Source organism: Lupinus angustifolius, chromosome LG03 (genome assembly GCF_001865875.1).
Source record: "Lupinus angustifolius cultivar Tanjil chromosome LG03, LupAngTanjil_v1.0, whole genome shotgun sequence".
NCBI classification, from domain to species: domain Eukaryota; kingdom Viridiplantae; phylum Streptophyta; class Magnoliopsida; order Fabales; family Fabaceae; genus Lupinus; species Lupinus angustifolius.
Genome location: NC_032011.1, coordinates 27547987 through 27575475, shown reverse-complemented (window position 1 = coordinate 27575475; position 27489 = coordinate 27547987). Strand labels below are relative to the sequence as shown.

The window sequence follows — 27489 nt, the reverse complement described above, 5'->3', positions numbered from 1 at the left end:
CACACATGGTATGGCTTATACGTGAGATGGAATGGAGATTATATATCCCAAATTAGTATTTTAACTCTATCTTATCTAATAACATAGTGTCAAATAGGAACCTTTATTTTAATGGATATTGTTTAAGTGATTTAGGCTTGTTAAATGCGAACTGAAATTTTAAATGATATGACACTATGTTATTGAGTGGGGCAGGAATAGGAATATTAATCTGGGGCCGATCATCTTCAAGAATTCATAATTGGGGTTGACGATTATTGAACAAATAATGTGCAATTTAATTACTATTTTTAATTTGTTCCCATATTTAAAAAAACCATATTGATGTTATTTTGAAAATTAATTTGGAACATGACATTCTCCCACTAAGACAACTATAAGACAAGTTGTCTAGCATTATGCAATAGGGCCCTTTATGCTTCAATGTTTTCCACTATGGGTACCTAACACTAGGAGTTATGGCAGTGTTTCAGTGTGGAATGAGTACTAAAAATGTTGAATATCTTGTTTTTTAAGTATAAATCTTAAAACCAAAGCAATTTCAACAAACTCATCTTTTACACTCTGTACTGTCTATATAGCAAATGGAGTAAATAGAAGAAAAAAACAATAGAATTATAGGAAGAACCTCATTCCCAAAGGCAAAGCATGCAAAGCACTACGACCCTTTTTTTTCTTTTTGTAATCTAAAGCATATTTTTTTAGAGATAAAGCTAATTTTGACTCTAAAAGTCTACCCTTTTCTTTTTTTTTCTTTTTGAAATTTAAAGAACATTTGTTATAGACAAAGCTAGTTTTGTCTCTAAAGTCTAAATAATACTATATCAACTTTATCAGTGTACATCTGATATATTAAAAAGTGTCATTTCACACTGCAATTGATTGATAAAAAATGTATTTAAATAAAAAAAATTAATAATAAAATATTTTATAAGATAATAGATGTATTTTGAATTTTACAAGTTGCGCAATCAATTTCACATGTTTTTAAATTACTGGTTTGGTCTCTTAAAAATTATAAAACTCGAAATGGTTCTCATAAATTTCAAATGTTAGTCAAATTAATCATTTTTAATATATTTTATAACATTTACTCTAGACTAATTTAATATTAAAAAGACTAATTTTACTCATAGTTGAAATTTTTTAAACCATTTTCAATTTTCCAGAAATGAAATTGATAAAATTAAAGAAACATGAGAGAATAAAAAGAATATTCAGACTAAAGACTAAATTGTTCTTCCTTATTATTTATTACATGGTCTTCTTCTTTGTGAGAGTCCTCATCCAATTACCCTTTCTCCCTTTCACTCCTTCAACCTTATTTGTCACATGGCACAAACCAATAGTCTTCTTCCACTGTATGAGATGGAACATGTGCCCTATACGCTTTCGCCACCTAAATATGTCACGTGACTTCCCATGCTCTATCACGCTCTTTGTCTTTTTGCTGTCATGATTGTTCCAATTGCTATTTTCTATGGAGACCTTATTAGAGACTGTGCTCTTTTCCCACGAGGCTACCCCATTTTCTTCAAACTTTATTGATATAAATGACTCTGCAAAGTTAATTAAACCCATTCTATAATATCATTATAAATACCAAGACCAAATGAAAAAAAAAGGGATCTGAAATTCTTGGCAAAGATGTAGAAAAGAAGTGAACAATAATTTAGTTTAATAGTCTAAGGTTTTTTTACTTTTTTTGTCTGAACTTTAAGTTATGTAGCGTTCTTGAAGACATGTTGAACTTTAAATTTTGGGGTTTGAACTTTCAGTTGGTTTTAAATTTGGCATCACAGGTTTTTTATAACTGAACTTGTTGATGTAATATCATAATTATTAATTGAAGAAGCTGAATTAGTCAAATTGATTGAGTCATCAATTTTATCTTAAACTAATCAGTCAAAACAATTTATATCAGTTTTGGTACATAATTAGATGAGTAGCTCTGACTTGTTTAACTGAGAACCAGACATTTGATCGATCCGAGCCATTCGTCTAACTAGTTATATACAAAAATTGATATAAATCAATTCGACTCAATCAGTTTGAACATAAAATTGCACTAGTTAGGCTCCATCAATTCATTGAATGTATTTGATTGAAAGCAAATTCAAAATGAATGTATTTGATAATGAATGTAATTAGCACACAATAGACACTGACACATTAAAATAAATAAAAGAGCGTGTATCTTCAATAATGGCATGATATACCTTCCAAAAACATGACTGACATTTTGCCAAATTAGTGATGTACCCTTGTTCCTCACCAATATAATTTGTCAGTGTCATAATGCCCTTGGCGTTTTCTATCTGACACTAATACCACATCAAGAAGAAAGGGATAACATAACTGAAAGCTTTTCACCTACTGTCTAATTAGCACTATTAATTACCCTGTACCATCACTTTTTTACCTTAATTTCATCATTATTATTACATTCTTATCTTACACATGAAGACACACAAACATGCACACAAAATTCTCGCATAGTAATGAATGCAATTCTCATGTACCCCAAGTGGGAATGTATTAATTTTATATTGTATATTTTATCATTCGTATTAAATCATTGTTCACTCTTCAACAAAAAATCTAAATAAATATTAGATAATATAATGTTCTTATATAAATCTTTACCTAACAAATACAAAAATATTACACTTTTTAGATAACAAAATCCCAACAAAACTGAGAAATAATGAAGCATAACTGTATAATACCAAAAATTCTTTTGCAATCATATATCTGAAAAACTATTAGGAAGGGGAGGCAGTATTTGATTTAATTTTGTGATCTTATGTTTCAACCAAGAAATTAATCTCTAACATTCTTCCCACACACAAAAATAACTAAATTTTATTAATCATTAAGAAGGAGGGTTAAAGAATATAAAACTAAGAGGATAAATTTTGTTTTATACAGGCACTACATCACTTATTATTTGTTTGAATTATTATTTTTAATTCATGATAATTAAATATAAATAGTGAATAATACACTGACATTTGAACATCTATATTTTTTCTCGTCAAACAACACTTTTATTGAAAAAATGCATTAATCCTTTATCTATTATCTAATGAATACACAATCTTAATATATTTTCCTAAAAAAATATTTTTTAATTTCATAGCCATACACAAGGAAATTTCTTATTAATAATAATATTAATATTAGAGTAAATTACACTAACATCCCCTGAATTTTAGTCAAATTACATAAACCACCTTCATTTTTTTATATTTATACAAACCCCTAATTCTTATACTTTCATTACACTAATCATCCCTGCATGAGAAACAATTGTAATTTTTTAAACAAAAAATGTGATAAATGCAATTAAGTTAAACAAAACATATTATATTGTGTATCTTTATTATTTTTTGTTACAAAATGCATCAACAATTCTAAAGAGATATTGTTTAAATCGTTCTTATATTATATCGTAACGAACCAAAAATAATAAATAGGTATTGACTCATATATTATTTGGACTTGTATACATAATATATCATATTTTGTTTAACTAAATTGTATTTATCGTATTTTTTGTTTAAAAGATTACACATATTTCTCATGTAGAGTTGGTGAGTCTAATGAAAATATAAAAATTAGGGAGTTTACATAGGTGTAAAAATGAGAGATAGTTTGTATAATTTTGATAAAACTTAGGGAATATGAGTGTAATTTAGGTATTATTATTATCATTAATAATGGTGAGAGATGTAGATACAAAGGAAGAATAAGAAAATGAGAATTTGACATTAGCTATAGCTATATATAAGTAAAAGAAGCTATTATTACCTTCTCGAGTGGGAGAGACATCATATTCTATGTTCTCAGATTTCCACTGTTTTGAACTGAAGAGAGAACCAAAAGCAAAGATCTTGTGAATAGAAGTAGAAGGTTTCTTTTCGTGTATGGAACTTTGAAACCTAAGTGATACTTTAGAGTGAGAGTTGTTATGGTTGCCTTGTTTTGCAGCCACAATGAGTAGTCTTTCATTCAAGCATAAGGGGCAGACCCCAACAAGCACTTGTTTTGGATGGAAATAGCAGCATGGTTTTTCCTCTTTGTATGCATTTCTATTCATGTTAGTTATGTAGGGTTGATGCTGGAAAATGTAGAAGGTGAAGTATAGAAGTATAAGAATGAATGAATAGAGAGAAAATGGAAAGAAAAGCTTAAGTGATGTGAACTAATTTAAAAGGGTAGAAGGAATTCTTGGGAATATATATGGTGAGAAAGTGAAGCTAAATGGGAGATCATGAGCATGGACCCATCTGCACTAGATTTATGAGTGTATGAGTAATGTAAAGTGATGGGCACTTATGGATATAAACAGCAAAATAGTTATTAGTTTTTTTTTTCGGTATTACCAATTTTATCTTCTTATCTTTGAGTAAGGAACTAATCTCTTCCGAATTCGTAATTGTCCCTTCCAACAAGTATTGCTCTCAAGAATCTAATATTTGACATTTTGATTATCCTAGGATCTACGGATATAAACACGGATATAAACAGCACAATAGTTCCTAGTTTGCAACTCAAATAAATGGAATATAAATTACCATGGAGTATAATATTTAAACAATATTAACATAAAGATTTATACATAATTATATCATTTACTATTTATTTGTATTATCTTTTTGAAGAGTTAATAATGGTAAAACATGAATATTGGATTATGCAATGACTCATACACTATTAATATAGGATTATGCAATGACTCGTACACTATTCATCATTTGTAATAAGTTTTTGCCTAAAAATATTTTAAAATTGGAACCATTAATTTTTTTAAGTCCACATGTCATAATCTTATGTGATACTGGACCCTCCGATAACGGAGGAGTAAGGCTCCTCTCCATTAATGGAGAGACAAGTGATACACATTAACACACAAAATGCAATATGTAATAACAATTTTACCCTATTGTGTATTATAAAATTACCTTTTTACCATTAAAAATGTGAGCAAAATAATCACTTGCCTCTCCATTAATGGAGAGGATCCTTATTCATAACGGAGATGATACATTTTTATTAATACTACATTTTTTCCTCTTATTTTTATGGGCATAGTGGTGACTTTGAATCAAGCATCCAAGCAAATGGGAACATATCCGATGTGCAGGTAGGTGTGAGTAACGAAAGAAATACTACCGACATTTTTAATGCATCCTCTTTGAATATTGAACAACAATCTAACCTATAAAAAAATACTTCTTTAAAGTGAGTAAGTTTAAATTGAGATCTCCATTCATCTTATCAAATTAAGGGTGAATAAAAATTTTCTTTCTTTCTAAAAATAAAGTTACTCTAAATGAGCTTAATAGTAAGCTATATAAATATAAGAGTGCTAGAATAAGTACTCAGATTAATAGAAAATCATGATGTATAAAGTAAATATTTATTTCTAAGTATTACTCCTTTCTGATACTTGGTAAATTTAATTATTGTTAGGTAAATTATATTTTACCATCTATTATTTGACCCAAAATAATATTATCCTCTATGCTATCAATTCTTTTTTGTTGTGTATTAAAGGGCCCTAAAGGCCAAATGGAAAAAACAAACTACAACTGCCCCACCCTTCTTAGAAGGGAATGTGTATAGTTTATGTACATTTTCAGAAAATATAAAGTTAATATATATTTAATTTATATTTTATTTTCCTGACTAATAAGAAAGAAAAATGAAATGATACAAAGTTGGAGGAATATGTGACTCCCTTAAAAGGAAGCACCACTGAAGTCTACAGCTAGAGAAGAGAGAAAATGTGGAGCATCACTAATGACTTGGACGGTTGTTGGCCCCAAAATCATAACTAACTAAGCTTGGCTAATCTTTGTGCACAAGAAATTACCTTATGTCAAGGTACATAAACACAAGGTTTTATGCGAGTCACAAGAGAAACAACATTGTTATCCTTTAATCTTAGTTCATTTTTTTAATAATAAAACATGAGAGCCCAGAGCATGCCATGCTCTAACTCAACCCAGAACATGCTGCAACTTCAGGAAGGTGAAATACAAATGAATAGTTGATTGAATAAGTTTGTTATTTGGTTAACAAGGAGTGATATGAAGTGTTTGTTCTAGCATAACTCTTATTCAAGATTTTGGCCTTGTCATAAGCCTCAGTATGCATGTTCAAAACTAATTTAAAATGGCAAAAACAAAAAAATACAAAATTCTCCCCGACCCAAAATATAAAATAACAGTATCTTCTTTCACTGAGATGAGTAACCAGATTCAGAGTTTGTTCATACTCTATGAAGCATATAACTTAGAGAGATCTTCATGGAAAGCCTTTCTGATGGGGTCTCTCTTGATCTTGAGAGCCGCAGTGACTAGGCCAGTCTCAGGAGTCCATGGGTCAGAAAGCAATTTAAGTTTTGCAGGAATCTCAAATTTTTCCAACCGAGCTTTCTTTGCTTCCTGCATATAGTTTCATAAATTTAAATAATAAGTGAAGAAATGATATTACGTGGGCAACATGAAAGGCAATTAATATTGTGTAGGTTGTACTTCCAAATTATATTTGAGATGTCCATTTAAAGAGTACATTTTAGAGATCCTTTTTTCCTTGAGCCAAAAGGGGAAAAAGAGCCACTAGGGAACTAAACGAAATATCCTTCATTATTGTGTTCCTTACATTGCTGGGGACAAAATTAACTCACCTTCAAGCAATGAGCTTTACAACTACATGTAGACCCCATATTTTCTTTTACAACCAAACTTAGAGGTCTCCAGTGGCATGCATTCTTGTCTTCATGACCTTACTAAATATATTTTCTTCTGTTTTAGGCTATTTTGTTTTCATGCGACTAGAGAGTAGATATAACTAAATTAGTGTCAATATTACACACTTGGGAATGAAGGATAACATGCTGATTGAAATATCAGGCTCATTGTTAAATTAGCAAGACAATTTCAATACTCCAGCAAAGATAGAACAGTCATATCCTTTTCACAGGGATAAAAACTCAACAAGACATTGAATTAAGTTTATTGTATTGACATGTTTACAACGAAAAGGCCTTTTTCTCTCCTCTCTCTCCCTCTACGCCACAAAATTTGTATCCGCCATACTAAGGTTATGCTTGCTTGAATAGGTGAAAAATGAAAAACTGAAATATTTGGAACGTAGAAAAAATAAGGATGGGAAGGTTTTTATTTTCACCCGTTGTTGCTAGGTAGATGGTAAAAATTCACTTCCAACTTAATTCCATATAATAGAAGTGACAAAAATTTGTGAGTTAGATTGAAAATGAGTTGCACTCCACTTTAAATAATCCCACATTTCATTGTACAAAGCAAATGTCAAATGATTTTCATTCCAAATTTTCCAACTGCTTTCACTGGGAAAAGAATAAGAAAAAATTCAACTGCTCGAACAAGCATACAGCCTAAGACATTTTTGGATGAAGAACTGGTGGTAACCTCAAATTTTGCCTCAGTGTTTTAACTCAATTTTACTGTTGACATATACAAATGTACCTTCTAAAAACTAAAAGTTCAATTCCAAAACATTACAGCCAAGTTTTAAAAAATCTTAGAAAAGACATACCTTTACAAGTGATGCATGCACCTCCTTCCCAGTTTCTTCTTTCCCGCACAGTTCCGAAAGATCAGAATAAGCAATTCCTTGCTTTGAAGCCCATCCTTCCAATGCAGGATGAGAAACCACCACGAGTGCCACACAGTAACTATGAAAAGGATCAGCATGCAACATGATATTGTCCACAAAGGGGCTGCCAAGAAGAGCTGCCTCAACCTGTACTTAATAAATTAGTCATAAAATATTAAGAATGGTGCCTTCCACAAACCAATAATGGTACCTTTCCCAAGGAGACATATTCTCCGTGCTGCAGTTTGACTATGTCCTTTTTTCTATCAATGATCTCAATGCAACCATCTGCATGAAATCTCCCTATGTCACCAGTACAGAACCACCTTGTTCCTCTTTCATCAACCTTCACAACAAATGATACACAAATAATTATATGTAATTAGAAAGGAAGAAAAGCAGCAAATTAAAACTTTGAAATTCACTAAGCAGAACTGTCAAGTACCAGCTGTCCTGAAAAGTAGTTGTTAGGTGAAATCTCATGAATGGTTTTATACTTAACACAAACACAGAGTACTTGGGGCTTAAAGCATGGACAATGCATACGCCCAGCTACCTTGTGCTGAAATTTGACATTTATTTAAAGTCTGCTAGCGAGTTGGGTTCTGGAGGGGAAGGAAGTGAAATGGAAAGCTTCAGAGTCATCTAACAAGTATATTTTAGGCTCCTAAGCCTTTCCCTTCCCTCCATTACCCTCCAAAAACCAACTCGCAAACAAACCCTTAGAAGAATAGAGGTGGCAAGGATCAAATAACTAACTACTAGGTCATAAAGGCTTAGATACCATGTCAAAGATCAACTCTCCTAAAAGCTTACAGTACTAGCACTAGGTAAAGACTCGTGAATGGATTTATATCTCACAAGACCTATCACGATAATAGTAGAAAATGAGAAGTGACATCTTTTCCTAACTAACCTTTTTTCCATGAGGACCAAAAAAACACCATACCTTGTAAGACTCTCTTGTCTTTTCTTCATTTTTGAAGTATCCAAGAGTGACATTTGGACCACCAATTACAATTTCCCCACGGGGCATTGGCGAGTCATTAACTGAATATCCACCTTCAGGCCAGTCAATTAGCTGAGTAGAAAATACCAAATGCTAACATAAGCAATAGTTTTTAATGCAGAAAAAGAAAGTAAACCACCATTGTGAAATAATCATAGTAGAATTCATGAGTTAGTCCTGAAGCCTTCACACATTGGCACATTGCGCTAAGATATAAGAAGACAACAACAGTAATGATTATCATGAGGAAGAGGATAGATACCTAGCCAATCCTGTTATTTTTATTCGGTCGCAACATCACCAGAAAGATTTCAGAGCACTTGAAATCAGGAAGCATGAAAAATTGAAAGCTTAAGAGTAGATTAATAGCACGATTATGTTTGGACGTGACTAAACGGAAATTTCTGCATGCACAAAGTTCTGATTAATTTTAAACATGCCATGAAGTTGGGCAAGAGGCAATTTTATGACTTTGGTTGAAGATACTATGTTGCATTATGGTTTTTAAATGGCTATCATCCTATCATACACAATTGATATTCAAGAAAATGGCCCAATCATTACTATAATTGTAGGGTTGCTAATCCAAATACTCTAACCCATTATCCATCTCACGATGGGTGCATTAACATTTCAGGTTTAAGATTTTAGAGCTTTTCTTAGTTAATCAGCTTGTTCAATTGTCTCTTCTTTTTTCTTTTGGGTCTCGTTTCAGAGGATATCTTCCTCTGCTCTTGTACCTATTTTTCATTTGTCACTAACAAAATATATCTTTTCATGGTTGAGTCAATTCTTTAGGTTGTGCACCAAGACCCCTACTATATTCCAAATCAGTTGAGGATTAATGATCACAATATGGAGAAGCATTCTACAGATGCGTCGGATGAAAATGGACCAAACCATTAAAAATGAGAATACAACCATTAAAAATGAGAATAAATTTTGAACAAGTATGGAGTGTACGTAACCAAGTTACAACAGAATAAATTTATGGATCTGAACTGGGCATCTCTTGCTAATACAGCAGCTACTCAAAAAGCCTAAATCATAAAAGAGACAGCCAATGTATATTTAATTGATAATGTAATTTAATGGAATATCTTAAGCAAGAAATGTAGATTAACTGAGTGTATTATGTGCAATGATATAAAATGCAAGGAGCAACAAATCAAAATCTACCTAGGTGAAAAACATTAAAATTGCTACTTCAAAAGTTTATAGTGCTTGTAAGATTTCTCATTTTCATTTTTTTTATTGTTCCTAGAGTGAACCCTTCATAGAAGGTGGCACTTCTTGAAGGATGGATGAAATATGATTTTTTTTACTTGGCGTTATTTGCTAATACAATTTACAGGTTTATACCAAAATCTACATGTATAGCAATGTAGTATTATTCCATTAGAAGGTACTATAAAATGAAACCCACATGAATTTGAAATAACAAAGTAGCAATTATTTTCTGTAAAATAATTCATAAGTTAAAATGTACTTTGGTCCATTAAATCTGATCAATTTCTACCTTAATATATGAGCAAGGAAGAGGTGGTCCAACTCGGCCAACAGAAATATCGTCAAAATCAGAGAATGCCGCGCCAGCACAAGTCTCTGTGAGACCATATCCTTGACAAATTGGAGCACTGGAAAAGACAACCAAACTTAAATGTAACAGAAAAAGATAACACAAGAGATCAAGAAGAAGAAAAGGAAAAGGATGTTCATGAGTGGAGTTAGTAAACAAAACTTCTTTTAGCAGAGGCCACTCTAGAGTGAATCTAGTACTATTTCCTTTACAAAAACAATCTATCAGTAATTGATATGGGAGTTTAATTTTTCAAGAACAGAAAAAAAGATCCACATTGCGAATTATTGTTAATATCAGCTATCAAGTCCAGTTAAAGGATATTATTCAAAGGCCATAAATAACAGAGGAGCAGTTTATACTTGAATGAGACAAGCTTCCATATTTTGACTTACAGTAGTACTGCTATTACACAATAGTACAATAGTAACAGAGGAGCTTTGGCTAGTCAATGTGTCTTTCTAGTGAACTCTAATCTTCTGTATTTTTTATTTTTAAATTAACTTTTTTGTTTACCTCAGGAGAATATCTTATCCTCTGCTATTACGCTTCACTCCTTTTATTCTCTAATGGTTTTTTATTATTTTATTGTGGGCAAAAAGATTGACAATACTCACTCAAGACAAATATTGATGAATCTTTGGGTATCACCAGAGAGAGGAGCACCACCACACAGTATAAAGCGGATACGACCACCAAGAATTGCTTTGACCTTTCTAAACACGAGAAAATTCCACAGAGCTTTTTCCAAGCCCCAGGCACCAAACCAGCTACCGTTCATTGCATGCAACCTCCGTACATAGGCTATATCAAACAATTTCTTTGATAATCCTCCCTTTGCATTTACCTGCATGATCAGACTTTAGTCTTGCTAGGTGAGTGTATACCTAAAAGGTTCATTCAGCAAGCTCAATAACACATACATGATACTATTAATAATAAATATGTAGGTCTTATTCTTGACTTGCATCACAAATCAAATACCTTCTTGAACACTCCATCACGTACACGATCAAGAATTGCTGGTACACATGCCATCACAGTTGGCATCAATTCAGTGGCATCCCCCTTTGTTCCCTTTTTTATTTTGTTTGATGTATCAGTTAGAGTCAAAGGAGATCCGTATCCAATTGCGCCTCCAACAGAGGCAATTAAATTCTAAACAAGTAGTTGAGTTTGTCAAAACATGCAAGACAAGAAAACAGAGGAAAAGAAGAACGAAACTGAAATACTAATTCAGTAAGCAGACACCCATACCTCAGCTACTAATTCAAGGATATGAGCCATTGGTAAATATGCTAGATACACATCCTTATCTGCAAGGTTCGGAACTATTGTCATTACAGCAGAGACTGTTGCTAAGACATTTCTGTGTGTCATCATCACGCCCTACACACACAAAATAAAAAAAATAAAAAAGCACTATAACAAAAAGTGAGAAACAAAGAGAAAGAGAAGCAAATTTACAAAGAAAAGCAAACAAATTTTAGTCCCGCCTAAACTACCATATAGCAGTGTTAATAAAGTTAAAGGATATAAAAATTAACATTTGAAGAACTATTATCTCAAATATGCTTCTAACCTTAGGCAATCCTGTACTTCCACTGGTGTACATTATAACAGCAACGTCTCCTGGAAGAGGTAAATCCGCATCAACGGGATTTTCTCGACCAAGTCTCTCAACATCAGTGAAGGAAGTGATTGTCCAGCCATGCTGAACAGACGAGGCTTCAGGTGGGATATCATCATCCATGCATATCACACTTTTCACTGAGTGAAGTTGTCCACTAATATGTACAAGTGCTCTCAATTCTTTGCCCCCACAAATCACAGTTACAACCTCCGTCTGGCACAGATTTAAAGAATGGTTACAAAAAAGGAGCACAAGAGCTAGAATGATAGTAAAAAAGCATACTGGTTCCAGTCAATCATCTCCAACCATAGACATAATCCAGAAAGTAAATGCACTTTAAATACCAAAATTTGCATGTCGAGCAGTTGTGAGATGTTTTATAGACAAGTAAATTACAAAGGAAAAGAAGGGAAATGAGGTTTCAGGCTAGATGAAGAACTTGTGTATGAGAAAGGGGAAAATTAAATAGAATAAAACTTTAGTTTGCCTAAAAACACCTGCCTTTTCTGTTTCGATCAGTTATATTTTCAACTGCATGTGACTCTTTTTGGGAGTTAGATTTATGCAGTCTTATCCTCATAAGCGCATCAGGATTCGAAACGTTGACCTCCATTCCTTTCTTTCACCTCCTCATTAATTCCAGATAATATTACAAATAATGTTGCAGTGTTGCCATCATTCCTTTCCATTCTTTTCTTACACTGCTGTTTTCTTTATGAAACTTGCAAACTTAGTACTAATGACCTTGAGAGAGTTGTGCTATTTATTTATATTATGTCACCTTAACAGGTGAAAATAATATTTTATTCGACACACATGGTTAAAGACAACAACAACAAAGTCTTATTCTTATTAAATCTATCATATATCATACTCATTGACATCCTCTTATGGCCCTACCTCTAGAAATTGGCATAACTACCATTTGATTTATAGGATCTAGTGTGCTATTACTACTGCCAGAAGATATATATTTAGAAAAGCAATTTGTTGAATAACAATTGAGGGTCAGTTTGGTTTAAGAACATGTTTTCTATTTTCACTTTTTTGTTTTTACTTTCTAATTAGCCTTACTTTAATTATATTTATGTTTTGACTGTTTCTATACATCTAAACAAAATGAAAATAAGGTTACATTATTGCAACTAATAATCAAAGCAGAAAATAAAAACGCAAAAAGTTTTGTCAAACTAAAGAGACCATAAATTCTTTTCTCTCTTTTAGAGTGCAAGCTTTCTCAATCAAATAGATATGATTTCTGATTAAGCATTATGACATTATTTGATTTATGTGGCCCTCCTCGCCTAATAGGATTAAGTGCACATATCTTGTTGTATTGAGTATATCTTAAATCATATTTAACATGTTTTGATATTTTCTAGTTTCTTCTCTCGTTTCTGTTTAGAAAATTCCTAGTTGGACAGCATCTCCATTTGGCAGAACAACCCCAATTTAAAACAACTTCAATTTTCCTATTACAACAAAAGACTTAAAAAAACAACAGATAGAGAACCTCATTCAATGAATGACATAAAGCTTCCTCTCCCAACGACGCATATATAGTCACAACCGTCGCATTTCTCCTGAAACAACCCTGAAGAACAAAACACAGATACACACAAAATCAAAATCTCCATTACAAAAATGAAACTCTTATTTTATATTAGTCATAAAAAACAAAACCTGAAGTGCAATAAACCATTCTTCTCTAGTTTCAGCAAAAATAGCAACACGCTCTTCCCTCACATGACCTAGCTTCGCCAAACCAGAACCAAAAGCAGTAACAACTTCAAACACTTTACGATACGTGATCCATTTATACTCTCCGAGATGAAGCTTCTCGAAGCTTCTTCCATTAACCACCTCCATCTCACTCGAGATCAATCCGCGCGTGCCAAGCAACAATTTATCAGGATGCACCTTGCATGCACGTTCGAACATCTCCGCGAGTGTTGTCACGCCCTCCCAGGCGGAACTCATCGGTGAAGTGAATCGGTGGTTGCGTAGCGCCACGCCGTGGTCGCCGCCGACATCGACGGGTAAGCCACGGCGTTTGCGGTTTTTGGAGTTACGTAAGAGGAGAACGATGAGAGGAATCACGATACCGATAATGTAAGCGTTCATTGTTAATGGATTAGTGTGATCGAGTGAATTGAAAGGGAAATGGATCGGTGAAACGAGAAATGGATGAGATTTGATTCTTTGTTTCTATTTCGGGTATTAGAAGAAGGAGGCTTTTATATAAGGTGTGTTGTGAGAAACGGTCAGAAAATGAGAATGAACACGTTGCATTAGAACAATGTGGTGGAAGGAGAAGAAGAAAGAGGAAAAGAGTTTTTGGAAACGTGATCGTGGAAGCTTTTTGGTATAGAGAACAATAAGAAAATTCAGGTTTGGAGTATCAGTATATGACTTACGTGATCACAGACACTACTTTGTTGTTAAAATAATACTATATTTATCATAATAACATAAAATTTCTCAATTTGTTATATAATTAGAGATATTGAGAATTGAGAAAATGAGAAAATGTTAGAGACATGTGATTTTCATCTATCATATAGGACTATACTACTAATAGAGAGATAAATTATTGTTTATCTTTATATTATCAGTGACCAAAATGTGATTTCATTGTAATTAAAATAATAAAAGTATCATTATATATTATTTTGTGTACCTATCCATTAATCAAAAAGGTTATTGCTACATTTTTATACCTCAAATTCAAAAATATGATATAGTTGTATCACAATTTATTACAACCTAGCCTCCAACTTAGAAAACATGTAAGATTAATATCTACTCTTCTTAAATCTTATTAAATGAGAGTTGCTTGCATTTATACAAGCCACACCTTTAACATATTCAGAAATTGATTTGAGCATAAGCAAATAATTAGGGTGTCTTGCAACCAACCTAGATGCCAAGTTCATTAACATGCATGACCTTTGTTTGTGGTTGAAAAGCGAGATAAACAAAGTAAGAAATATGCATGGTAGGTAGTTTGATGAATCATGAGTGATGGTAGAAATGGGACCATATTCACAGGGTTGTTTATGGTCCTTTGTTAGGAGTTAATACTGCGAGTTTTGTGGCTTCGGAGACAAATACACAGTTCAAGATTAGGTATTTTCTTTTTTTAACTGATGCTTAGAGTATTTTCTTTTTTTAACTGATGCTTAGAGTATTTTCTTTTTTTAACTGATGCTTAGAGTATTTTCTTTTTTTAACTGATGCTTAGAGTATTTTCTTTTTTTAACTGATGCTTAGAGTATTTTCATCCGTAAACATGCATAGTTACTTATCTAATGCATTGGTCTAATGGGGTAAGACTCCGCAGGAAGATCAAAAAGTCAAATATTTAATTTCTCGTATTAACACTTATTAATATAGACAATCACGTATGCTGAAATAGATTAGTTCCTTACTCATATGATAAGAATACTTTTTATATTTGGTAGTACTAAAAAAACATTCCAATACTAGAGACCTAGTACTAGAAAGATCTCATTTCTTATTAGGGATAGTAAAAAAACTCAATATGTGGTTACTTATAAAAATACTCGCAACGGTATCCACAATAATAACTTATAGGTGAGAACAAGTTTTATGATATTGGCCTCGTGTGTACCGCAAATTTATAAATTTAGTTTTTAATTAAATTTATATATATAGTGTTATTATTATTTAAGATTATATATTATATACTTTATTATTTCATAAAAATTAGACCTATTTGACTGTAATCATAAACTTAGCATATAAATATTATATTATTCATGTAATAATTATTTTTATATATAGATTATTATAAAGTATCTCAATATATCATTAAAATTAAAAACCTACAAATATCCACTATCCGCATAGGTATATGCAAAAAGTATAAGTTTAGAAACAAGAAAGCATTATCCGCGGCCTTCCGCACTCATTGTCATCCCAATTTCAGATATCATATGCATGTTATCTTTCATCAACATCTCTAATATCCCTGCCACAATGTTTTAGAGTAAACTAAATACCTACGGTCCTACACTAGAGATTTTAAGATTTGGATAAAGTGATTTTAGAAATTGATAACTTCACCATATTTTCAAGTTGTGATCCAAATAAAATAATAAGTAGCCTGAGCACCAAAAACTTGTGTATTTGAAGATGTTTGATATATGTATTAAGCAAACATTCTCAGTTTACTATGCGAGCTAGCAGCTAGTATTTAGCATGAGGATTCAAATCATGAAGACTCAATTGCTCAATAGCCATAGTTACTATGAACAGAACCTGCTATTAGATCACAAATTGATGCAACATGGAAGACAATCTGGAATTTTAGTCCAATTTGTTTATTTGTACCTTACAATAACATCACATAAAGACAACGAATCATTTAAGCTTTACAACAAAAAAGTGAAGTGTAAATCATTAGTAGAATTGGGTCAATTACTACCTCTTCTGTGACTCCTATCACTGCTCTAGTATAATTTACAATCTCAGAAATGGCCATAATTATCATGGCAAAAACAAACTAGGCTAACCTAATCCTATGTCAACAATCAACACCTACCTGCTGGTATGTAAACAATATACCACATATAATGATATAATAAATAGGCTGCGTTAATAAACCTCCATTATGAAGTTATAATCATGCATGATTGTTTTCCACTTCAGCTGGGCATAGTGAAGAAATCTTTCTGTACAAATCACTCTCACTCACAAATGCTATATCTTCCGGAGACAACATTGTACATCTGCTCAAGTAATGTTGAAAACCCCGCACCCTGCATTGGAACATGAAACATGAAAGCGCAAATATTCAAGAAACTAATTGATTTTTCCAATCAATGAAAAACTGAAAACAACTGAATTTGCTGCACAACATACCTTCCTCTTCTCTTCATCTGAACACTTTCTGAAATGCGGGATGCTTCTGACCTTGAAATTCGGCGCAATGAGGATAAATATTCATTAATTGCAACATCTCTCAAAGACAAGGATATTCTTGCAGGGACAATGGACTGGATGACATTGGAGAGAGATGTTCTGTTTTCACTGTAAAGCAGGTTCCGGAATTAAGATTGACACCAAGACATGCTCAAAAGTGTTTAAAGAAAATACCTCAAAAAAGGATGACTAGTGTAATAGTGTTTACTAACTATAGACAAAAGCCAAGGCCACATACCTCTTCTGCATATGACTTATTGGGTTGTTCATTTCTAATTGCTTTTCAGTATAGATATTTGTGCTTTTGCTGGGGTCCTGCCTAGATAATTTCCCCAATGCCATAACATTAGTTGTGGAAGCCAACATCTCAGAAGTTAAATCAAACTTGTTCTCATGACCCAACTTTAATCGCATGTCTGCTATTTGTTTAGCATAAAAGCAAAAACCATGTTCAGCAAAAGTGGACATCATCATTTGCTCATCATGACCACTAGATGCCACTTGATCAGAAAGGAACATCGGAGATTCCATAATATCCTGCACATCACTCGTGTATTATCAATATCATGAGAGTCATTACAAAACAAAAGAAGAAAAACTTCACAATTTTCATTTCAGCTATAAAAGGCACTTACACATAGTTTATGTTGGTGGTTATGAAGCAGGTCAGCTTCTGAAATTAGATTGCTCAGCCCACCAGCAAGATTAAAAAGTTGAATAGCACCTGCCTCTTCAGAGTTGGAATGTTGTCTTAAGTCCATTCGACAATCACGAAATTCTTTCCACAACTTTTGTACTACATCTGTCTCTATTGATGGAATGGGCTCAACAAACTTCGAGTTTGGTGTGAAACCCACACAACTGCATTCATCCATCACATTGGCAATTTTAGTTTCAATCTTTTCATCTAGAAAATATTGCACATCTTTTGAAAAAGACCCTTGAATTTCAGTATTCATCAGCAAATCTGAATTTTGAGCCATTTTCTTCAAGCGCTTACGACTACTGAAAGTGGATGGTATCAATTTTTTATTCGTAGAAACTTGAAGAGGACCAACAAGATGGCCTGAAGACACTGCTTCAGACATAGTATCTATTTCATTTTCAATTACAGTCTCAGGAACAAATGTTGATTCTGGCACACAAGATATATCCAATGATCTGCATGTTTCATTTAAGCATGTATCATCCGCTGTTTCTGAAAATTTAAAATGTTCCTCCTCTGAATCCTCCAATTCAGAACAAACCAGCTTGTGAAATGATGCTCTGGAATAATTTTCACTCAACTTTATCTCAGAGGAAGATTCATTGTTGTCTTCAAGGGATTGCCTCTTTCTAGCTTTGTCAAAAGGAAGTCCATTATTTGGATCCTCATCCTCAGAATCAGAGGACATCACTACAAGTTTCCTTTGACCATGTTGCTTAGAGGACGCTAGTGGGGATCCAGAACAGTTGGAAAATTCAGAAATAGCATTGTATTGAATTTCAAACTCACTGTAGTCTGTTATAGATCCATTTCTCTTAATCATCTCCATCTTCATGGCCTCTATATAATCCGTCTTCCCAAACTGCACATCTAAATCATTTACTCTTTCATGTATTTGAAGCTCTTCCTTGACTAACCCTTGCAAGCTAGAGTTTTCTTCCATTATGGATATTGATTTGGCAATTTCGTTCTCAATTTTTTCAGACAACTCTGAGGGGAGATCCCAGGGCATTATCTTTGGTAGTATCTGATGGGCAACTTCAAGATCAAATGGAAGTGAGCCATAAATTGTTTGCACTTTCCCATCTGTAGAATAAAAGGAGAAATCATAATTTTTGCAGGTAATTAAATGGTGATCAGATATATAGGAATTGTGAATAATTTTTAGAGTCCAATTTTAATTCCCTAAGCACATATATCACTATCAAAAATCAGAATAGTATAAAAAGGTGTTCACAGTTGTTAATTTAGAACTATCTTAGGAAAAAATCTTCTAACAAAAATGAAGTCGAAGTGTTGATAAAATGAAGAATTAAAAAGGAAGAGATAGAGTAAAGAAGAAAACTAATATTTACCAAGATTTTTGGATGGGGTAAATAATACTAACACCTAGCAGTGTATTATACCAACAAACAGCATCTTGAAGCTGAAAAAAGTTGCATGACAATCTCATGGAAGAAAAATGTATTTTGAGAATAAACAAATACTGGTTCAATTATTTTTGCTGGTTTTCCATTTCACGTTGTAGCTCTACTCACAACACATTGTCAAATGTGGCTAATCTAGTCTCACCTTTTAAATCTTACTCCATTGTCAGTAAATGCATACAACAAGATACTTTCTGTCCCATACATGATACAAGTTACTGCTAATATGAAATTATGATTTAATTAAAGAATGTCTGAGCTGTGAATCAATCAAATTATAGAGATGAACAAAAAATTGAATGACTGGTTTTTCATAAGATGTTCTGTGATACCTTTTCTAAATCTTTCACTCTGGAACCAGAATTGAAGATGCATTATGGTTTTTCGGATATCTCCATCACAAGACTGTATAAACTTCTCTAGTAAGAGAGGATGGGCATTAACTCCTTCTGTGACACAAACCTACAGGATGTTCGTAGAATATGTAATTAAAAATGGATTTCAATTTAGTCCCTGCTTTTTTGGGGAAGAAAGGGGAAGTCCTTGAGCACAAACCTTGTATAGATGGCAAAGCAACTCCTTAGGTGATGGCAATGAAAAAGAAACATGTAGCCTATCAAAACTATCTGGCAGACCATGATTATCACCTGATTGACAGCATTATTATGTCTTCATAAATATGAACATGGTGATAAAAGCTATTTGTTTACAATAAACATTATTCTAGCTAGTCATCTTACTATTGCTGGTCAATATTATTGGTCCCCTTGCTGTCTCAGCAATCTGTTGTATGGCAGCAATACATCCACGATCTTCCGGAAAAAGGATGTCGATCTCCTCAACTAGAATTAAAGTTTGAACTGCAAATACATTATTTTTGCCAAGTAACTTCTGTGATGTTCCACACAGGTTATGAGCTTCATCATCGGATACGGTTATTAGTTCAACCACGCCATCATCCATCTTGTCAGATGCCTTACCATTAGGTAAAGCCGGAGATGAGGATAATTTTGTAGTTTTATTCTGTGAACTCGCTGTGTGTTCCAATAACCTGAAATAGTTACATCAAATAAGATATATTATAAGTCTATCACAGAACTGCTTGAAGAATCCCTTCTTACAATGAGTATCTTCATTCTACAATACTAAAATAGGTATGAAATCCAGGGACAACATGTAATAAAGTAGTTTAAGTGTATAAGCTGCACCCACTTTTTATCAGCAGACCTACTCTATTGCTTTTCTATCTCTAAGTAAAGCATGAATGGAAGAACTGGCCCAATGCCACATCAAAAGTCTATAGCTTAAGATATCTAGAGACTCCAACAACACTTCATGATGCTCAGTCCATACTTCTTTTATAATTCCAACTTGTCTCCTTAACATCCAAAATTTTGTTCAACTTTCTTCCATTGGATAATTACATTACTATAGTTTGTAAATCTGACACCTGACCGTAAGAGTTAAGTCAACAAGCAGAAAAGAAAAATATATTTTATTTTGGAACTATTGATTACACTCTTTATCCTGTAGCATTGGACAAGACATTTACATTCCATGTTCAATGAATTACTGATTTCTGGAAAAATATGAAATGCTCCTCATACAAGAGTAAGACTCAAATAAACTGACAAGACACTGCAAGGAAATGAAAGTGTGTATACAAAACAAGCCAACTAGAGTTGGTTAAAGTTGCTCAGCGCCAGAAGATTGCAAGCTATCAGCAAGGATTGACAGGACAAGTTAACAAACCTTTTGAACCCATGTGATCCAAGAGTATCTCCAAAATACTGCTTGACAGCAATTCCATTTCGGCAGTCTGATGCATTGAGCTGTTGAGACAACACTAGCCATAAGTAATATATTCAGCTATATTAATAATAAATAATAAAATGGCCTCTCTTATATTTATTTAACTATAGCAATATATAATGATTCTCTCAGAGTCAGACTATCATTTCACATTGCCCATAAAATAACAAGCTTAACTACAAAGTTCACAAAAGGCAGCAAACTTATAGACATCAACATAAATCCAAATGGTCGATTAACACATGATGTCTAGTGATGTTTTTCATAAAAATAAGGTTGCTGAAGAATTCATTAGATCAATGAATATTGTAGTTTTAAAAGTGGATCAATTTAAAAACATAAATAGTCAAAAAATATATAAAATATACCTCTAAAATCTCAAAACCTTGCTCCTCGGCACAAGCATAGACAGCTGCAGACTTGCCACTCTGCAATGTGATAGACTTGCACTTTAGCCATCAATATGAACAAGGATTTTTACACTGAGCAAAATATTGATTCTGGCTGCTATTAAAGGGAACAGTGCATGCTTAAATGCAGATGTTTTGCCTAGCAATAGCACACAATAATCCACAAATAATTTTAAAATACATGGAGCCTTGTAAGTACTAGAATTCAATTCGATTATAGTACAGAACATAAGTAGCCAAAGCTAGTGTTTTAGTGGCTTTTAAATAAACAGGAATGCAACAATAGTCAGTCTCTAATTTGTTCAGAATCAAATCCATTTTCATCCCACATATTACTCATTAAATTATATCTTTATCAATCAAATAGCTAAAAGTTTGTGCACCAAGTGTTTATTATTTTTCACTTATTTGTATGATCTCTACACTCTAGTAGTCTAGTTCCCCTTGCTTTTACCTTTTCAATTGTCTAGTAGCTTTAATCTACTACTCCATACATATTTTAATTCCATTTCACCAATATATACAGGATGAACATAGAAGGTCATTCATGCAATAAGTGTATGCTGCAGCTTTGACAACGTAGATTTCACTCACCCCTATTGGTCCTGTAATTAAAAGAACATTTTGCAGGGAGTCCTCCTTGTTTATATCTTCTGAATCGTAGTCACTACCAGAACAGATATAATCATCATCATCTTGAATGTCAATTTTATCTCTGATTGAAGAATCTTTCCTGCTTTGATAGCGTCTTTCATGCCATTGATGAAGCCAGTCACGCAAGAAATTCACAGCTTCATCATTACCACACACCTACAAAAAATTGAAACAAAGAAAGCAGAATTTGGATTTTAGAACTACATTATTTTTTTAAAAAGCAGCTTTAATATTTAAGAAAGCGAAAATGTCTGACCTCAATGGCTTTTGTTGGCTTGTACTTGTAAGTCCATAAGCAGTCCTTAGTCTTACCTTCACTATGGTAGTATGACTTCATACTGCAATGCGGAATACAAGGAAAAGCCTCACTATCATGAAATAAATTTCCTCAACAAGCCTAAACCATATTGAACTGAAAAATGAAGTCATAACTTTAATGATACTTCAAATCCCATTGGAAAAATAAGCAACAGAGTACAAGTTTTTGTCTTTGATGATTAATAAAATCCATTGCTGAACTAATAAAGGGACCACAACAAGCCAGACGATATTTATATAAGCTAAAAGAAAGAAAAAGGACTGAAGGCAGCAAAATAAATTATCATTAGGAAACCTTGACTATCAAGATGCAAACACCAAATGATCTCACAATCACCATGCTTTAAGCAAAAAGAATTATATATCCAAGACATAAGTGTTCAATGATTGAGATCCAAAAAACAATTTGCTGGCTAGTGTTAGTGAAAAGATACATGAACAGGCAGAAACACTTGCAACATTTTCTATTTTTTCAAAACCATGCAACTTTTGCTTCCGTGCATATTTCCTAACATAGCATTGGTAGAGAGTTATATTAGCAAAGTCATAAACTAATAATGCTAAAAACACTTAAAGACTCGACAGCTTGACACGAGACGTATCAGGTAACGCTAGCACTAGTAGAGAGTGACCCTTGCAAGCGAGGAGGCTATTTCCAAATTTGAAACCATGACCTCCAGATTACAAGGCAAACAACCTTAATGTTGTGCCAAGAAGATATTGATATGTTAAAAAATAATTGGTTATTGCCATGAAGATATTGGGTGGTCATGTATGTTTAACCTTTCTTGAAGAAATCTACTTGATGGTTTCACATGTGATTCTCCGAAAATATCATCTTGCCCAGAAAAGGTCGCAGATATATCCACCTCCACGTCCTGAAATAACAATTAAAAAATAAAAATCAGAGGCAAAGACAGAGGAGAGAGTGTGTTTCACCCTCCAAACTAGGTTCCATTGATTATCCACAGGCCAAAGCAGTGCAAAGGAGGAGGGTTACTGACAAGATGCATCTATTAAAATATACAACAAACTGTACATCATTGATTATCCAAATTTGAGGACATACTGTTTGCTCATTAACTTGCAAAGTTGAGTTTGATGGTGATATTTCTTGCAAATTTTCTGGCTGTATAGAAGGTTGATCTGAAGAAGGCAAGGCAGTCTGAGAAAGTGAAGCACCTGTGGGATCCGAAGGGCTATTAAGCTTATCAAAGTTTAAGGATTCAACAGAGCCCTCCAAAACAAAAGAATTTGAACTTTCTGGACTGCAATTCACATAGGTGGTCTTTCCTAAAAATGTCCACTCTCCCCAGTCAAGGAGAGAGGTATCATCCTGCATGAACAAATTTCATGACTTAACACAAAATTTCAAAGAATTTAAAACCCAGAGGTAAAGTAAACATATGCTGCTACCTTTGATCATATTCATATGGATGCAATAGCAAATCATTGGCCAAAGTAACATACCTGAATATTTTCAAATACATGAATAGGACCACAGGTAATTCTTTCAACAGCCCTCTCAACTGTGGAAAAATTACTGCCTGATTCAGCCACATCCTGAACTCTTTTGTTCACCTTCCGCGGTGCAAAAAGAGGATGCATTTCCCGTCCTGCATACATCCTTGAATTTTCCTGAATAACATAGTCATATAACATGTGGCAAAGATTCTTAGATCACTGTTAAGTGAAACTAAAGTTGTAGTTATAATGAAAGTTTATAGCAAACATCTCTGGTGGCCTGCATTTACAACATGCAGAAGCTAAGCCGCATGTTGCTATTTCACACAATTCAGAGCATATATATAACATATAATCACTTAAAATCTTAGTCCTGAAATTAGCTCTGAATTAAAAGAACTCAGACAATGCAAGAGGTGTGGTAATAACCTCGGCCGAGATTTTCGCCTCTAAGCGCAAATCAGGCACGTGTGTATCCGCCTGAACTGAATCTGCCAACATTTGCCCCAAAGTTAACTCCTTAACACCATTAATTGGTCCATTTTTCTTCGGCGAGCAATTCTGTTTCTAGAAGGAGAAAATAGACATGATTAGAATTCAAAATCACAAACTTACTTGAATTCTATTAGGATATCATTACCAAATAAGCGTGAGAGTTAAATCAAATAGTAAAAGGAAAAGGAAAAATGGGAGATGTCGATCACCTTTGATTTTGGAGGTTTCTTTGGAGGAGTGGTTTTTGCTGCCTTGGATTTTCTCTTCTTGCGATTCTTCTCAGTGATGCAGTAATCATCATCATGTTCATCTTCTTTATCGTCTTTCTGATTGGCCTCTGGTGGTGGCTTGTGAGGGAAGAGTGTGGACTGGACCAACCGCCGCCGGGTACTCCGGCGCGGTGGTGTGGCTTCGTTGCAGGTACTGAGATCCGGCGCCATCATATTCGTGGAATTGGATCGAACGGAGATGATGGATGAAATTAGGGTTTTGGGATTTGGGGAATTAGAAGAGTGATTGGGTCTTGAACTAACGTTGCGGAACTTTTGGAGGGAATAGAGTTTCGTTCCCGCCAGATATGGTAATATTAAGTTTCAAAATCACCGAGGCTGAAATTCATTTATTTTACTTTTATTATTACTATTATTTATGTCCTTTTAAAATTCTATTAGTGTGTGAAAGAAACTTATACCCCTCTTCACTCAATGTAAAATTTATGTGTAGTAAAAAATGTCATTAGATAAATGAGGATTTTATGATGATATTATCCACTTCTTATGAGTTATACTTTCAAGAAGTTTTGACTTTCAGTAATAAGTTAGTGACTAATGTTGAATATTATAACAATTCTCTATTTTTTATATTTTTTATGAAAAGTATTTTAATAAAAAAGTTTGATATATAAACATGTTTGCAATAAGGTAAGAAATGGAGTTAAAGAATTAGTTACTTCTAACTAAGTGAGTATAAAGTTTCTCATTATAGGTTGTTTATCTTTATATTCTTATGCTTTGTTAATGCATATGAAAATTAATATATATACACATATGTAACGCCCTGAAAAATACTTCTAAAAAACATTGCGGAAAAATGGGTAAATTTTTTTTTTTGAATAAAGAGATTGTATAAAATTGTTTCCTTTTCAAAACCTTCCTTTTTCCGGGACATCACTTTAAGTAATTCGAATACGGAAAATCAACTTATCGTTATCAAATGATAACTTAACCTGATTCACAATTTCCTGAATAAAGTAATGCATATAATCAATTAAGTCATAATCAGATCCTACATAATAGTTCAATAAAGGCGGAAACTACATCGCCACTACATATACAAAATCACCAAATACACAGCCCCCATCAAAACAAACAAAAGGGCATCGACTAGCCCACAAGCCGACTCAGAAGATTCCAGGAATGCTGGACCCCTCACTCAGATCCTCTTCCTCTTCTGAGTTAGACACGAGGTCGATGACCTCCACCGAACTCTCCACATTTACGAGCTCAATGACCTCGTCGTCATAATTTGGTGGGGATGACATTCTCAGACTCGGAGTCTTCTTGCAAGGACCCCCTCCAAGAACCCGGCTCCTCTGGGCTCTGCGGGATGACGGAGCATCCAAACAATCCGCCCACGTCCTACGACTGTGAGAGGGACCAGCGTCGTCACTCCTAATTGGCGGGTGTCGAGGTCCAACATCTGGAGGCATCATACCCGTTGGCGGCAATGTGAAAGAAGCGTCAATGTAAGCGTCAGGGTGGGGAATCATCATCGATGACCCGTTGCACTCCATCTGCAACGACAAACCGCAGTGGCCTGTGTAAGTGTATCAGTGCCCATCACTGACCCATTGTCCCGCCGGGGACATCGTGAAGTGGTAGCCGCGAATGTGGGTGCTGTTGTAGGCCATCTGCATAGTAAGCATATACAAAACAAGAAACAATACAACAGAGAGAGTAAGACATCTAATGAACATAAATTCATTGACGGCGTGGACTTACTCAGAATATCACACTCAGACATAAAATATATTTAAACATATAATTCATCATTTATCATCAACATCATGAAGAAATTCATAACTTACCATTTATTTCAACATTACCAATATATCAAATAATATAATCAACATTATACTCATAATCACATCACATACATAAACATATAAATACACCATACTTGTAACTCGCAGGTGGGAATGTATTTCCCCAATGATAATGTATGCATGATATGTCATGATCATCCACCTTACACCAATATCCATCCAACATCCTAATCGGAAATAATCGAGAGTACAGGTCCCGTACCAAGCCGTTTTGTACCACCCGAAATAACATATCCTCGCAAGGAATTAAAAATAGATCGATCGGTTCCCTCAGGAACAGTCCTACCCGGACCTAGGTCGTACAAACGCTTTCTCGGTATCCCTCTCATCGATCTCGAATGCAATCCAGGGGTTGTCAGAGATTGCCTAGTTTGGCCTGTGAGAACTGTCCGATCCAACAGGGTACCTCCCCAGGAATACAAGGGACTCGTCTCACCCAGACTCTCCCTCAAGACAATGTTGGCGAATCACCGTCCAATCAGTGCCGTCCATGCTTACATCATGGTGCTCTAAGTCGTCTCGTCATTTCCTCTCCACTACTTCATGGTCACAATGCAATGCAATGCATTCTTAATCAGAATCAAATGCAAATGTATTAATCAAACACATGATCGGCCCATCCTTAAGCCATCTCCCGACAAGGAATGCTTCTCGTGGGACCCGATAGTACGTCAACCGTACATGCTCAAGGTAACATCTCAATCACTACAACTCATCACCGGACAATCCTGGACGGTCACATGACCAAGTCTCTTACGGTCGGTCGATCGTTGTACAATGATATTATGTATCCTTACTAGGGTATCCCCTAGTTCACGACTTCAAGTCGGATACTTGCCCAACAAGGCATCAACATAACAATATTTTCACAACATCATCTTTATATTATTTAATACATGATCTCATTCCACAACTTTATACCACAACACCCTACCCGAGTTCATCGCATTGTTCACAACCTCATCCTATGGGACTAGTCGCCCCAGGCGACAATTCGTCTTTAAATCCCAAATAAACTGGAGCTTTCCTTGCCCAGGCGAAAGTATTATCGCCCAAGCGAGGTCTCTTCTCGCTCAAGCGAGACCTCATTAAAATTCTGGTTTTATTTTTTATTTTTTTTTCGAAGCGAAACTTTTGCTCGGGCGAGGGATGTCCAGAATTTCATCAAATTCCTGGGTTTTTTTTTCCGCCTAAGTGAGACCCTTGCTCGCCCGAGCGATGATTTGGCGCCCGAGCGAGGAGTTCCAGAACCAAAAACTTCCCCTCGCCCAGTCCCTCGCCCAG

The 27489-nt window shown here is 34.1% G+C and overlaps 3 protein-coding genes and 1 long non-coding RNA gene across 5 annotated transcripts; 1 reads left to right on the top strand and 3 right to left on the bottom strand.

The window, feature by feature from the left end:
- On the bottom strand, positions 1251 to 4231 carry LOC109344307. Its single transcript, XM_019583033.1, has 2 exons — positions 3814 to 4231; positions 1251 to 1559 (listed from the first exon to the last, which is right to left on the bottom strand). Exons 1-2 carry the CDS (start codon positions 4100 to 4102, stop codon positions 1255 to 1257), a joined length of 594 nt encoding a protein of 197 aa, XP_019438578.1. The 5' UTR covers positions 4103 to 4231; the 3' UTR covers positions 1251 to 1254.
- LOC109344308 lies at positions 2142 to 19592 on the top strand. Its single transcript, XR_002107312.1, has 3 exons — positions 2142 to 2290; positions 6386 to 6392; positions 19582 to 19592. It is a non-coding gene; the product is annotated as an uncharacterized LOC109344308 (long non-coding RNA).
- Positions 6096 to 14282, bottom strand: LOC109344306 (long chain acyl-CoA synthetase 9, chloroplastic-like). Its single transcript, XM_019583032.1, has 11 exons — positions 13552 to 14282; positions 13382 to 13462; positions 11818 to 12081; positions 11493 to 11624; positions 11220 to 11393; positions 10853 to 11082; positions 10176 to 10293; positions 8597 to 8728; positions 7859 to 7993; positions 7588 to 7794; positions 6096 to 6455 (listed from the first exon to the last, which is right to left on the bottom strand). Exons 1-11 carry the CDS (start codon positions 13990 to 13992, stop codon positions 6288 to 6290), a joined length of 2082 nt encoding a protein of 693 aa, XP_019438577.1. The 5' UTR covers positions 13993 to 14282; the 3' UTR covers positions 6096 to 6287.
- Positions 16188 to 24667, bottom strand: LOC109344305. 2 transcript variants are annotated; one of them, XM_019583030.1, is made up of 16 exons: positions 24311 to 24667; positions 24036 to 24173; positions 23613 to 23780; positions 23212 to 23478; positions 22926 to 23020; positions 22081 to 22162; positions 21765 to 21980; positions 21129 to 21188; positions 20701 to 20780; positions 19689 to 19999; positions 19504 to 19595; positions 19281 to 19410; positions 17451 to 18607; positions 17054 to 17352; positions 16756 to 16923; positions 16188 to 16652 (listed from the first exon to the last, which is right to left on the bottom strand). In XM_019583030.1, exons 1-16 carry the CDS (start codon positions 24542 to 24544, stop codon positions 16517 to 16519), a joined length of 3633 nt encoding a protein of 1210 aa, XP_019438575.1. In that variant the 5' UTR covers positions 24545 to 24667; the 3' UTR covers positions 16188 to 16516. The 2 variants fall into 2 exon arrangements, with proteins under 2 accessions (XP_019438575.1, XP_019438576.1); XM_019583031.1 differs by having other exon boundaries at positions 24036 to 24167.

What these genes read in the sequence shown, in the direction of transcription:
- LOC109344306 (XM_019583032.1), bottom strand. Translation starts at nt 13,992, where the DNA reads ATGAACGCTTACATTATCGGTATCGTGATTCCTCTCATCGTTCTCCTC. An exon ending in TCCTTGAATTAGTAGCTGAG is followed by an intron (nt 11,394 to 11,492) that starts GTATGGGTGTCT and finishes CTACTTGTTTAG; the next exon opens with AATTTAATTGCCTCTGTTGG. An exon ending in GTGATGGAGTGTTCAAGAAG is followed by an intron (nt 11,083 to 11,219) that starts GTATTTGATTTG and finishes CTGATCATGCAG; the next exon opens with GTAAATGCAAAGGGAGGATT.
- LOC109344307 (XM_019583033.1), bottom strand. Translation starts at nt 4,102, where the DNA reads ATGAATAGAAATGCATACAAAGAGGAAAAACCATGCTGCTATTTCCAT. An exon ending in TGTCTCTCCCACTCGAGAAG is followed by an intron (nt 1,560 to 3,813) that starts GTAATAATAGCT and finishes TTAACTTTGCAG; the next exon opens with AGTCATTTATATCAATAAAG.
- LOC109344305 (XM_019583030.1), bottom strand. Translation starts at nt 24,544, where the DNA reads ATGATGGCGCCGGATCTCAGTACCTGCAACGAAGCCACACCACCGCGC. An exon ending in GAGTGAAAGATTTAGAAAAG is followed by an intron (nt 18,608 to 19,280) that starts GTATCACAGAAC and finishes TTTATTCTACAG; the next exon opens with ATGGGAAAGTGCAAACAATT. An exon ending in ACCACCAACATAAACTATGT is followed by an intron (nt 17,353 to 17,450) that starts GTAAGTGCCTTT and finishes AGTGATGTGCAG; the next exon opens with GATATTATGGAATCTCCGAT.